We start from the raw sequence: 10532 nt of genomic DNA on the forward strand, positions 1-10532 counted from the left end.
GACTTGGGACTTGGACTCTGACTGCTGCGAACCCCGCCCGCGGCCCCTCTCAGTGCCAGCAACGGCAAGGGCAGGGGAGGGCCCGCGTGGGCCTGAAGCAGCTCACGGGATCCCTGACCTTCGGGCTCTCCCGATGCCCTGTTCCCTGGCATGGCGCCCCGGGGCCTGAGGTTCCGCATCTACACAGGATGGCTGCTTCCTTCCTTCTGGAGAGCTGGACGGGCTGTGGTGCGAGCAGGGCCGCCCTGGGCCCGACTGCTCCTGGGTGGAGTGCCCGGCCTGGTCCCCAGTCCACGTCCCTCCCTTGAGATGACAGGGCAGAGACTAGGCCTTGAAGCCCCTCTGGCTCTGACGGGGCTTAGGGTGAGGAGGGGGCTGGCTCCGTCACCCACAGCATTCCTGCCCCCACCTCCTTAGGACGGCTCTGCCCGGAGCCCTTCCCCCAGCCCTCTGCTGCTTTTCAAAGAGCCAGGCTGCCACTTGAGCCCTTCCTCCCAAGTCCCAGAAAAGAGGTGCAGAGGGGCTGGGCCCCAGGAATAAGGACATAGAGTGGGCTCTGCCAGGGGAGGGGCAGTGGGTCAGCAGCTCAGTGGCTGTCGGACGCTGGGCCTGCCTCCCCCTTCCTGAGCTGCTGCAGATCAGGCCAGGGCTCCAGACACCGGGCAGGGGTGAAATGGGGGAGGAGCAGGCTGTCGGGGCCTTTGGACTCCCTGACTCTCCCCACCACCCCGGTGCAGTTTCGTTTGAGCTGTTGTTAGGAGTTGCTGGGGGGGAATGGCTGTAAATGACTAAACCGTGGTATTTTTGCAGCTAAGGTTTTAGCAGATGGGAAGACAGACACTTGGGGGGACTCTCAGAGTGAGATGAAAGGGGGTGCAGACGGCTCTTGACAGAAGCAGCAGAAAAATGGACAGTGGTGACTTCTCAGTCAGGGAGATGGCTCCTGATTTGCAGCTTTCCATTCATCTGTCCATCTGTCCATCCTTCCATCTTTCCATCCATCCATCATCCATCCATCCATCGTCCATCTGTCCATCTGTCCATCCATCGTGTGTTCACGAGGACAGGTCGGGTGCCCTCTCTGTGCCGTCTCTGTATGCTACACACTCCCTCACCTCTGCGAGAATCTGAGCCCTTTGCTTTACTTTCACTCAAGCTTTTCTTGTCACAGGTAATGATTTGTCCCTGACACTAAGTGCTTTGGGGCTTGTGTCATCCTGGGTCTCTGTCCTGCCCATCACCCGCCCATAGGCCTTGTGGTGACATCTCACATGTCCCAGCTGGTGAAGATGTGTTGCTGAGAGGCTAGAAGTGTGGAGGTGGGGTGGGGGACCTGCACATCTGTGCCCCAAAGAAGGGGAACTGAGATGCCGTTCTCATTCCCCAGGGTGGGGAGAGTGGGCCGGGCAGCACCGTGCCCTTTGGTGGCGGTGGGGCTCTGTTAGGCCCCAGCCTCCCAAGGAAGGTCTCCCCAGCCTTCTAGCCCCTCTGGCTAATTCATCATTTTTTTTAATTCTTCTATTTCCTTACTGATTTCTTTCCTGCTCACTCCGTCAGTTCCCAAGAGAGGAATGCTACAACCTCCCACCATCTCTTTTTCATTTTAGTGGCTTGCTTTTGCTTCATGGATTCTAAGGCTGTGTTGGTGGGTACAGACACATTTAGAGCTGTGTGTTTTCCTGGTGAGTCAACCTATTATTTTTACAAACTGTCCTCTTTGCCTACCATTGCTTCTTTTTTTTTTTTTTTGGCTTTTTTTAAGGCTGCACCCGAGGTACATGGAGGTTCCCAGGCTAGGGGTCTAATCAGAGCTACAGCTGCCGGCCTGCAGTCACAGCAATGCAGGATCCAAGCTGCATCTGCGACCTACACCACAGCTCATGGTAATACTGGATACTTAACCCACTGAGCGAGGCCAGGGATGGAACCCGCAACCTCATGATTTCTAGTTGGGTTTGTTTCTGCTGTGTCGTGATGAGAACTCCAGCTTTGCTTCTTGCCTTAAAGCCTCCTTCATCCACTGTAGCAGCCGTGCCAGCTTTCTCTGCGTAGCGTTGGCGTGGTGTATCTTTGTGACTCTTTGACTTTCAGTCTTTCTGTGGCCTTCTGGTTCAGCAAAGCACGAAACCAGCCGCAGACCATATGCAGATGAATGGGCATGGCCAGCTGTGGTCTGCACTGAACTGAATTTGGCTCCCCGTCCAGCGGGATTGCTTTTACTCTGGCGGCGGCAGTTGGGGCAGGAGCTGGGCTGGCTAAGGCCGGGCTCTGGTCTCTGGACTCCTGTCCACACTCTCAGCCCGTAGGACCCACAAGAAAAGACCCGCCTCTCTGGCAGGTACCAAACACCCAGGAGCCTGCCAGGTGGCCTCTCAGTCGCTCAGCCTCTTGCCACCCAGTGGCAAACCCTAGCATAGGCCCTGTGCCAACTTCAGGCTCACCCTGGCGCTTTCCTTTCCAGGACCTCAGAAGCTTGGTGTTTGCTCACTCATACAGACATAATAAATAGTGTCGGCGTGTGCTCTGGAGAAGAGGGAGCCCAAGAAGAACGCCGACTGCTGGGCAAGGCAGAGCGGGATGGGGCACAGGGCAAGGGTTGGGCTCTTGGGATGTAACATTGAGGAAAACAGAATGGATGAGGGAGTCAGTCATGCGGGTAGACAGCTTACCAGGCCCGGGGACAGCCGTGCAAAGGCCCTGGGGCAGGGGGCTCCCCGCTGGGGAGCAGTAGGGAGGCGACTGTAGCTCCAGGGTCTGAGGTCAGAGAGCGTGTGGCCGCCCCAAGGCCTTGTCTCGACTTTGCACAAGAGCGGAGCTTCTGGAAACTTCCAAGTGAGGTGACGGGTCTGCCTTCTATTTTATTTTACTATTATTTTAAAATTTGGTTTATTTCGTTTTTCTTTTTTAGGGCCATACCTGCAGCCTATGGAGGTTCCCGATGTAGGGGTTGAATCCGAGCTGCAGCCACCAGACCGCACCACAGCCACAGCAACGCGGGATCCAAGCCGCATCTGCCTCAGCTTGCGGCAACGCTGGGGCAGCGCCAGATCCTTAACCCACTGAGCGAGACCAGGGATTGAACCCGCACGCTTGTGGATACTAGTCAGGTTCTTAACCCCCAGGCCACCGTGGGAACTCCCTCTGACCTCTGTTTTAAAAGGGCCTCTTTCTCTGGCTGCTCTGCCGAGAGCCCACTGTTGGAGGTACAGGCAGGGAGGCCTGTCTGGGAACCGAGGCAGTCACGAGGCAAGGGCTGGTGGTGGCCTGGACCGCGAGGGAAGTGGGCCCTGGATGCACTACCTTGCAGGTGGCTGTGAAAGGGAGGGGCCGAGGGGACCTGCGAGCTGGGCTCCCCTCAGCTGCTGCTACAAGCAGACGCTATAGCAGTTCACTCCCAACTCCTGCCACGGCCCAGGGCAGGGCTCCTGGGGGTGCTGCCTTCACCCTGGGGTGATCCGTCCACCTTTGGCCCTCCCTCCCCTGGGGCCTGCAGTCCCAGGGCAGCTGCAGGAGGGAACCTTCCTGCCCACGTGGGCGCATGAGCGGGGATGGGGCCAGTGCTCAGCCGGCAACGAGTCCCGAGGGGGGAGCACACCCACACCCCCTAATGGTAAGCACAGGGCTCCCACCAGAGCAGCAGGAACAACGCCGCTCTTAGGGATGGGTGGTCGGAGGGGGAAGACTGTCCCGTGAAACAGGGCCTGGGGTTTAGGGTTCTGGAGTGGGGGAGAGAGGTCTGGCTGGGAGCAGGTGCTGAAACTGTGTGCAGGGAGCCCACCAGGTGGGCCAGTGTGGGTGGAGCCGAGGCTGCGGGCCAGGTGGGGTGGGAGGGCATCCGCAGGAAGAGCCTGGGAAGAAGGGGAGGGGCTTCAGAGAGAGAGAGAGGAGTGCAGGGCGCAGGGCCCAACCAGGCCACTCCCCACCGGGCGGCATCCGGGAGCCACAGCTGACCCTGTGCTGTGCTTGCACAGCTGCCCTGGACTCCGGTGGCCTTGGACCCAGCCTGGCGAGGAGCCTCAGACCCGGCCTGGCAAGGAGCTTGGGGCAGAACCCACGGGAGGCTGGGGAGGGGGCTGGTCTGGGCCCAGAGAGCTCCGGGCTGGGAGGGGCAGGACTGGAGGGGGACTGCCCTCCGAGGGGGCCCCCAGTGAGGGAGGAACGGGAGGGGTAGAGGCTGGATGTACCCAGCGCCCCCCCTCCCATTCCCCCCCCCACCGCCCCCATGTCGCCCTGCCCCCCAGCTGTCCCCCAGAGACCCACGATCCTGCCCGCATCCCGGCTGAGGCGGCACACCCCTGACAGACACTTGGGCTGCGGGTCATTTAATGCTGTTTTTCTTCCATTTTCCTGGCACAAGCTGCGTCCACCCCATGGCCTTCTCCACGCGGCATGCGCGGCATGCGCGTATCCCGTGGCGCCCCTTGGGGGACGCTCATTGGCTGGGGCTGGGCGTGGTGCTACTTCTTCTTTGGAATTTTCTCCTTTTTGATCAATTCGGAAAATTCTAGAGCAGGAGACAGATTTCTAGTAAGTAACCCCCCTGGCCTTTGGCCCGCAGCCTTGCAGGGGAGCCTCCCTTACAATGGGAGACCCCACAGTACCGGGGGCCCTGCATTCCGCCCTCCTGAGCGGTGCAGGCAGGGCGGCAGGAAACACCAGAGCTTGGCTGCTCGAACTGTCCTGTGCCTGCGCCTGTGCCTACTGTGGGTCTCATGATGAACCCCCAGGGGCTCCCCTCAGAGTCTCAGAGCTGGTTCTCCTGTGATCGCCCCACCTCCAGTGGGGAAACTGAGGCGCTGAGAGGCTGCGTCCTAAATGGCCTCCCTGGCCCAGCTGCCCCCGTGGGAAGTCTTGAGTCCACCTGCAAGGCAAGCTTTCCTGGTATTTGCAGGCAGGAAGTGGAGGGTGAGGACGGCCCCCAGCTGGCAGGGGTGTCAGCAGGCCAGTTGGTCTGGGGCTCTGAGCCCTGCTCTCCTGTTCCTAGGGCCACCCTCCAGGCTTGGGGTCAGCAGCTGGGGTGGCTGGGCAGCAGGATGGTGATCAGGCAGCCATGGGGAGCCTCAGGGAGGGGCTACCACCCTGCAAACGCAGGGCAACCCCTCCTGGGCAACGCCTGCCCTGCCCCTGCCCCCTGCTCAACTCACACCCGTTCCCCGGGATCGCATCTCTCCGCCCACCCCAACTCCTTCCTTCCTGGGCCCTCTCTGCAGCTCCTCAGGCCCTGGTCCCTGCCTCAAACCTCCCTCTGGCCCCGTTTTGGAACCCCCCCATCTAATGTGCTCCCCCAAAGCTGGCTTGGGCGCCTCCTCTGCTCAGAAACCTCCAGCAGCTCCCTAGGTCCAGTGAAACACCCCACCCCGCTCAGCATCCCCAAGGCTCCGCCTCCTCATGGGGGGGTGGGATGATGGCACCCAGAGGGGGCTGTGAGTTTAGGGGGAGGGGGTCCACGCCTGGCTGTGGGGAGCCTGGTCAGCCCCACCCCGAGACAGGCGCTGGCCGGGGTGCAAACTGCCTGAGGACGAGGGACAGGGAGGGGCAGGAAGGTCCGGAGGGGCCCCCCGGCCCCTCGCATCAGGGCTGCCCCACCTTCGAAGTCGATTCTCCCGTCCCCGTCCGTGTCGGCCACCTGGGTGACGGCCTCAGCCTCCTCGTCCGTCAGGGGGGCAATGGACCCGGCACTGGGGATGGCAGACAGGGCGTACCTGGGGCCAGGGGTGGGCTCGGATCAGAGCTGGGGGAGCACCTGGCCGGCACCCGACCGCTTACGAGGTGCTTGCTCCCCACGTGACAGTTGGGGAAACGGAGCCGGGCGCGGCCCCCTTTCCGGCCTGGCCCGTTGGAGGCCGGTGAGGATGCCCAGAACCCAGGACCCCCCTCCCCGGCTGCTGCCGTTACTTGATCTCGCGCCACTCGATGAAGCCGCTCTTGTCCTTGTCCAGCGTCTGGAACGCCTTCCGGATGACGCTCTCCAGCTGCCCCGAGGCCCGGCACTGCTGCATGTACTCCAAGAACTTGACACAGTGGAGGGAGCCTGGGGGGGACCGGCCGTGTCACCCAGGCCTCCGTGCTCGGGCCGGGCAGCCTGGCCGGCGGGGCCTGGGCCCAGAGGGAGACTCCTGTCCCGGGGCGGGGGGCTGCCGGGCCCCGTGCCCTTCCCCAGCCCGGGGGGCTCGTGCGTGCACGGGTCTCGTCCACAGTGGGCGGCCTGGCGGTACCGTGGTGCCTCGCATCGGCGGGCAGCAGGTCTGTGTCCTCGTCCGACAGGGACGCGCCCACGGCCAACGCCATCTCCTTCACCTGGGAGGAGAAATTGTCGTCCATCCTGGCCCTGCGGGCACGGGGAGCCATCGGCGGGATGCTGGGCGGAAGATGGCACCCTGCCTGGACGCCGCGCAGCGCCAGATCCCAAGAGGCGTCCGAGCCCCGTCTCTTCCACCTTGAGGGGCTACCCACTTCCCAGCAGAGACAGGCCCTGAAAGAGTAAATTTCTGCTGGGTAGATGAGGTCGGGGCGCAGGCCGAGGGGCCAGGGCAGGGCCGGGCTGTCCTGTGCCCCAGGGCAGCCCCTTGTGACCCCGGAGCTCTCGGGTTGCCGTCCCCAGGGCAGGTTGGGTTCTGGGGCTGGTGGCAGAGCAGCTATTTCAAAGGCTCCTTGGCCCTCTCCGAAGTTCACGTGGCGGCAGAGCCTTCTGGAACCTGCTCCCGCCGCCAGGAGAGGCAGCCCATTGGCCTACAGGGCGCCAGGCGGCCTGGCAGCGGCTGGAGGAAGCCCCTGCTTTCCTCCCAGGAGAGACGCCTCGGGTCAAAGGTGCAACTCCAGCCTGTGGGGGTGGGGTGTGTGGAGGGGATGGATCTGCCGGGGGAAGGGGGGGCACGCCTGCCCCCTGTCCCCCTGTCCCGGAAGGCTTATGCAAGGAGCCCAGACGGAAGGAGAAGGTGGGGAAGGGTCCTTGGAGCCTGTGTGGGCCTGGAGCTGGGTCCTCCTGGTGTCGCTGTGAAGGCGGCTCCTGCAGCCAGCCCGGGCGGTGGGGTGGGGGGGTCTGCTGGGACCAAAGGCCTCAGAGGCCCAGAGCGCAGACCACCCCCAACCCCGCGTCCGGAGCTGAGACCCTGGTTCACCTCCCCACCTGGAGTCTCAGGCGCTGCTCTGGAGGGAAGGGAGGCCTCGCCTGCCACACGGGGCCCTGCGGGGGCCGGCGTCACCCCTTTTGTGGAGGAGGTTCTGGCCCAGCCTGGGGTTGACGTGCTGACTGCAGAGCGCTGCGGGCGGCGTGGGCTGGGCTGTTCTTCTCCCACTCTGCTGCTCTTGGAGGTCCCCCCAACCCCAACCAAGGAAGGGGAGCCGGAGACCAGAGGAGACAGCGGGGAGTCAGGGTCCTAGCCTCCCGCCGCCACGGTGGCTGTATTTATAACACCTGATCCAGGGCCTGGGGTGCCGGCCAGGGCGGGAACCGGGGAGGCTGGTGGGGAAGGGGCTGCAAGGCACCGCACAGAACCCCCGGCCCAGCGCCCTCGGGTGTTCCCAGCGCCTGGGAGGGCCCTGTCCCCTCGGTCCTTCCCCCTGAAAAGGCCCTCGCCCCTCCTACCTTACTGGCCTCCACAGCCAGAGCTGGTGAGAACCCCCCCGCATATCCTCAGTAGTGCTGGGAACTTCCTGGACCCCAGACCACTCTGGACTGCCCGCGCGGCCCTCCTGGGGGCTGTGGTCTGCTTCTAGCACCTGCCGGAGGGTCTTCAATTCAGAGGCTTCGTGGCTGGAGGGAGGTGGGAAGGGGCAACGAGGCCATGGGGAGGGGGCCCGTCGGCAGCGGGGCCAGACCTGGCTGGGCGCGCCTGTCAGGTTCGGGGATCTGAGGGCCCTGGGGCTTCTGTTCTGCCAGGCCCTCCCACCCTGCGCCCCCCCTCCGCTCCGGGAGTCCTGGGGTCAGGAGTGGGTCTCAGTCCCTCTCCGACCCCAGCTCACAGCTGTGCTGAGGGCCACGCAGGCCCCTCATGCCCACGTGCCCATGTGCAGACCAGCCGCCGGGGGGGGGCCCCTCTCCTTTGCTCCTTTTCTGCCTCCCCCAGACCTCCCAGGGGTCCCCCGCACCCAGGGCCTCCCCTCATCCCCTGGAAGACGGGGCCCCAAACTCCGACCACGCAGCTCTGGCTGCTCCAGCCCAGTTGGGCACCCACACCACCCTCCCTAGCGGGGCTCACCTCTTGGCTCCCCTCGAGGGCTCTGGGGAGGCAGCCAGGCTGGGGGCACTGAGAGCCTGCCAGGGCTCCAGCTTTTATACCTGCAGCCGCTCAGCCTGTTTACAGCTTGGGGCTGCAGCTGTGCCCTGTGCCCCTGTCCCTCCTGGCCACTCCAGCCTGGCACTGGCCATCCCCAGCGGCTCGATGGCTCTTGGCGTGTCCACACCGGGCCGGGCAGAGCGACCAGCAGCAGCGCCGGGCCGCCTGGGCCCGGGGGGTGGGGTTGGGAGTGTGATGGCATTGGGGAGTGAGTGGGGACCTTCTCTCTGTCACAGGAGGTCCCACCCTGCCTGCTGACTTCACGGGGCTGAGGTGGGGTGGCCGTCCCCCAACCCGAGACGGCGCGTGTGTCCGAGGCGGCAACGGAAGACTCTGGACGATTGGGTCTCCTTGGGTGAGCAGCCAGGCTGGGCAGCTGGCCTCTGTCCCTGGGCCGCTGCCGGGGGGGGGGGGGCGGGAGCCACCTGGGGACGGGTCTTCAGGGCGAGGGGAGGAGAGGGAGGCCTCTGTCAGGCAGGGTGGCTCCTGCGGGTCGGGGGGCAGGGACCCTGGGCAGGGCTGGCCTCTCTCCCTGGGTAGGGCCCTCACGAGGCAGTCACCAGGGTGACAGTGGGGACCAGAGAGGGACACATCTCCGAGAGCCTCTCCCGGCCGCGGCCCCGCCACCGGCCATTCGCTTTCCAAGCCTCCGTGTTTCATGCGCAGAGGTTCGGCCCTTCCCAGCCCTCCACCAGCGCCGTCCCCCGGGGTTTCTGCCCCTGTCACTTCCTGTGACGCTCATGTGGCTCGGACATCTGCTTTCCCTGCGAGAAGTCTTGTCACATGTTGCTGAGACCCTGCATGGCTGTGACGTTAAACAGCTCGGTGTGAGGCCCATGAGCCGAGGTTGTTCTAGTAACTTCCTTGGCTAGCCACCTGCTGCTGGACCCGGAGCTGTGCTTTTGTCACGAGAGATGTTGTGGGAGACCCGAGTGGGGGGACGGGGGGGGGGGTCCCCGGTCCTGCCACGTTCTCCTCCGAGAGGGTTACCCTAAAGCCTCCCGCCAGGTGCCCCACGGGCCCCAGCGGGCAGCACGGACGTCGGCCCCCGGGTCTGTCCGCCCAGCGGATGCAATCCGCCTGAAAGGAAGGAGGCGCCAGGTCGCTACAGCGCAGATGAGCCCTGACAGCCCCACGCGGCGTGAAAAGAGCCGATCCCAGCCGACCGCAGGGTCTGTGATGCCATTTGCAGAAAGTGTCCAGCCGAGTCCAGTCCGTGGAGACAGAAAGCAGATCGGTGGGGGCTGGGGGCAATGGGCGGTTCCCAGTGGGCGCGGGGTTTGCCTTTAGAGCGTTCTGGAACCAGATAAAGGTGATGGTTGCGCTCCATGGTGAATGCACCAAGCGCTGCTGAATTGTTCACGGAAAATGGTTTCTCTTACGTTATCTGAGCACCCCCTCCGCCCGGCCTCCGGTGGGGTGCTGCCGCCGTCTTCCGGAAGGCGCTGTCCGTGCCCACCCTGCCCAGGACGTGAGACGACGATGAGGAGCGGGTGGGCGGGTCCCTGGGCTGGCACCTGCCCGGAGCTGACAGATGGCCAGTCCCCCGGGCAGCCCCTCCCGCTTCGTTTCTGTCCGGCTGCCCCTCCTCTCCTGAAGCCCTGACCCGGCTTACCGGCCCTGCTCTGGGCTGAGGAGGCCTCACGGAGCCAGGGGGATCAGCTCACAGCCCTGTGCCCAGGCCCGGCAGGCGCTGCCCCTTGGGTCTCCCGGGCCCTGGGTGGGACAGGCACTGCCTCCCCTCCCCGGCCCGCCTGGAACAGCTTCGGCGGGGGGCACGGGGGCTGCTCTCGGCCCCTCCTGCTGGAAGCCAGCCCTGCCCCACGCGCGTCCTGAACACAGAAGAGGAGCCAGCCTCCTTTGCCAGGGAGCCGTTTTACGAGGACCAAGCTCCTCAAGCCGCAGCCTCCTCAGACGCTGGTGTGTCCCCCTGACTGGACCAGGCGGCATCTCCAGGGGGCCAGGTACCAGCGCAGCCGCACCTGCCTCCCCAGGTCCCTGGGCAAAGGCCGGGACCCCTCCCACCCACCCCCACCTCGCAGAGCACAGCCACGCGGGCGGCTTGCGGGAGATAGGTTCCTCTGGGGTGGGGGGCTGTCTCTGGGCAAGTGCGGGTGGGGCCCGCCTTTCCCCTTGGCGACGGCCCCCTCCCACACCCCCCGTGGGGGGGGTAAAGCGATCACAAGGGGCGCCTGTTCCCCTTCCCCCCAGGCCGGGACCATCCCCTCTGCAGCAGGAAGAGGTGGGCAGGGGAAG

At 64.6% G+C, this 10532-nt stretch overlaps 1 protein-coding gene and 1 long non-coding RNA gene across 2 annotated transcripts; one reads left to right on the plus strand and one right to left on the minus strand.

Moving 5' to 3' along the window:
- Positions 1–4457: 4457 nt before the first annotated feature.
- On the minus strand, positions 4458–6386 carry PVALEF (parvalbumin like EF-hand containing). The gene is made up of 4 exons (XM_047757817.1): positions 6216–6386; positions 5896–6031; positions 5587–5702; positions 4458–4504 (listed from the first exon to the last, which is right to left on the minus strand). Exons 1-4 carry the CDS (start codon positions 6346–6348, stop codon positions 4458–4460), a joined length of 432 nt encoding a protein of 143 aa, XP_047613773.1. The 5' UTR covers positions 6349–6386.
- Positions 6387–7791: 1405 nt separating this feature from the next.
- Positions 7792–9645, plus strand: LOC125115210 (uncharacterized). The gene is made up of 2 exons (XR_007132009.1): positions 7792–8631; positions 9285–9645. It is a non-coding gene; the product is annotated as an uncharacterized LOC125115210 (long non-coding RNA).
- The last annotated feature ends 887 nt before the right edge of the window (positions 9646–10532 follow it).

Source organism: Phacochoerus africanus, chromosome 14 (assembly GCF_016906955.1).
Source record: "Phacochoerus africanus isolate WHEZ1 chromosome 14, ROS_Pafr_v1, whole genome shotgun sequence".
Classification (NCBI taxonomy): Eukaryota; Metazoa; Chordata; class Mammalia; order Artiodactyla; family Suidae; genus Phacochoerus; species Phacochoerus africanus.

What these genes read in the sequence shown, in the direction of transcription:
- PVALEF (XM_047757817.1), bottom strand. Translation starts at nt 6,348, where the DNA reads ATGGCTCCCCGTGCCCGCAGGGCCAGGATGGACGACAATTTCTCCTCC. An exon ending in ATCGAGTGGCGCGAGATCAA is followed by an intron (nt 5,703 to 5,895) that starts GTAACGGCAGCA and finishes CCCTGGCCCCAG; the next exon opens with GTACGCCCTGTCTGCCATCC. An exon ending in CGGGAGAATCGACTTCGAAG is followed by an intron (nt 4,505 to 5,586) that starts GTGGGGCAGCCC and finishes CTCCTGCTCTAG; the next exon opens with AATTTTCCGAATTGATCAAA.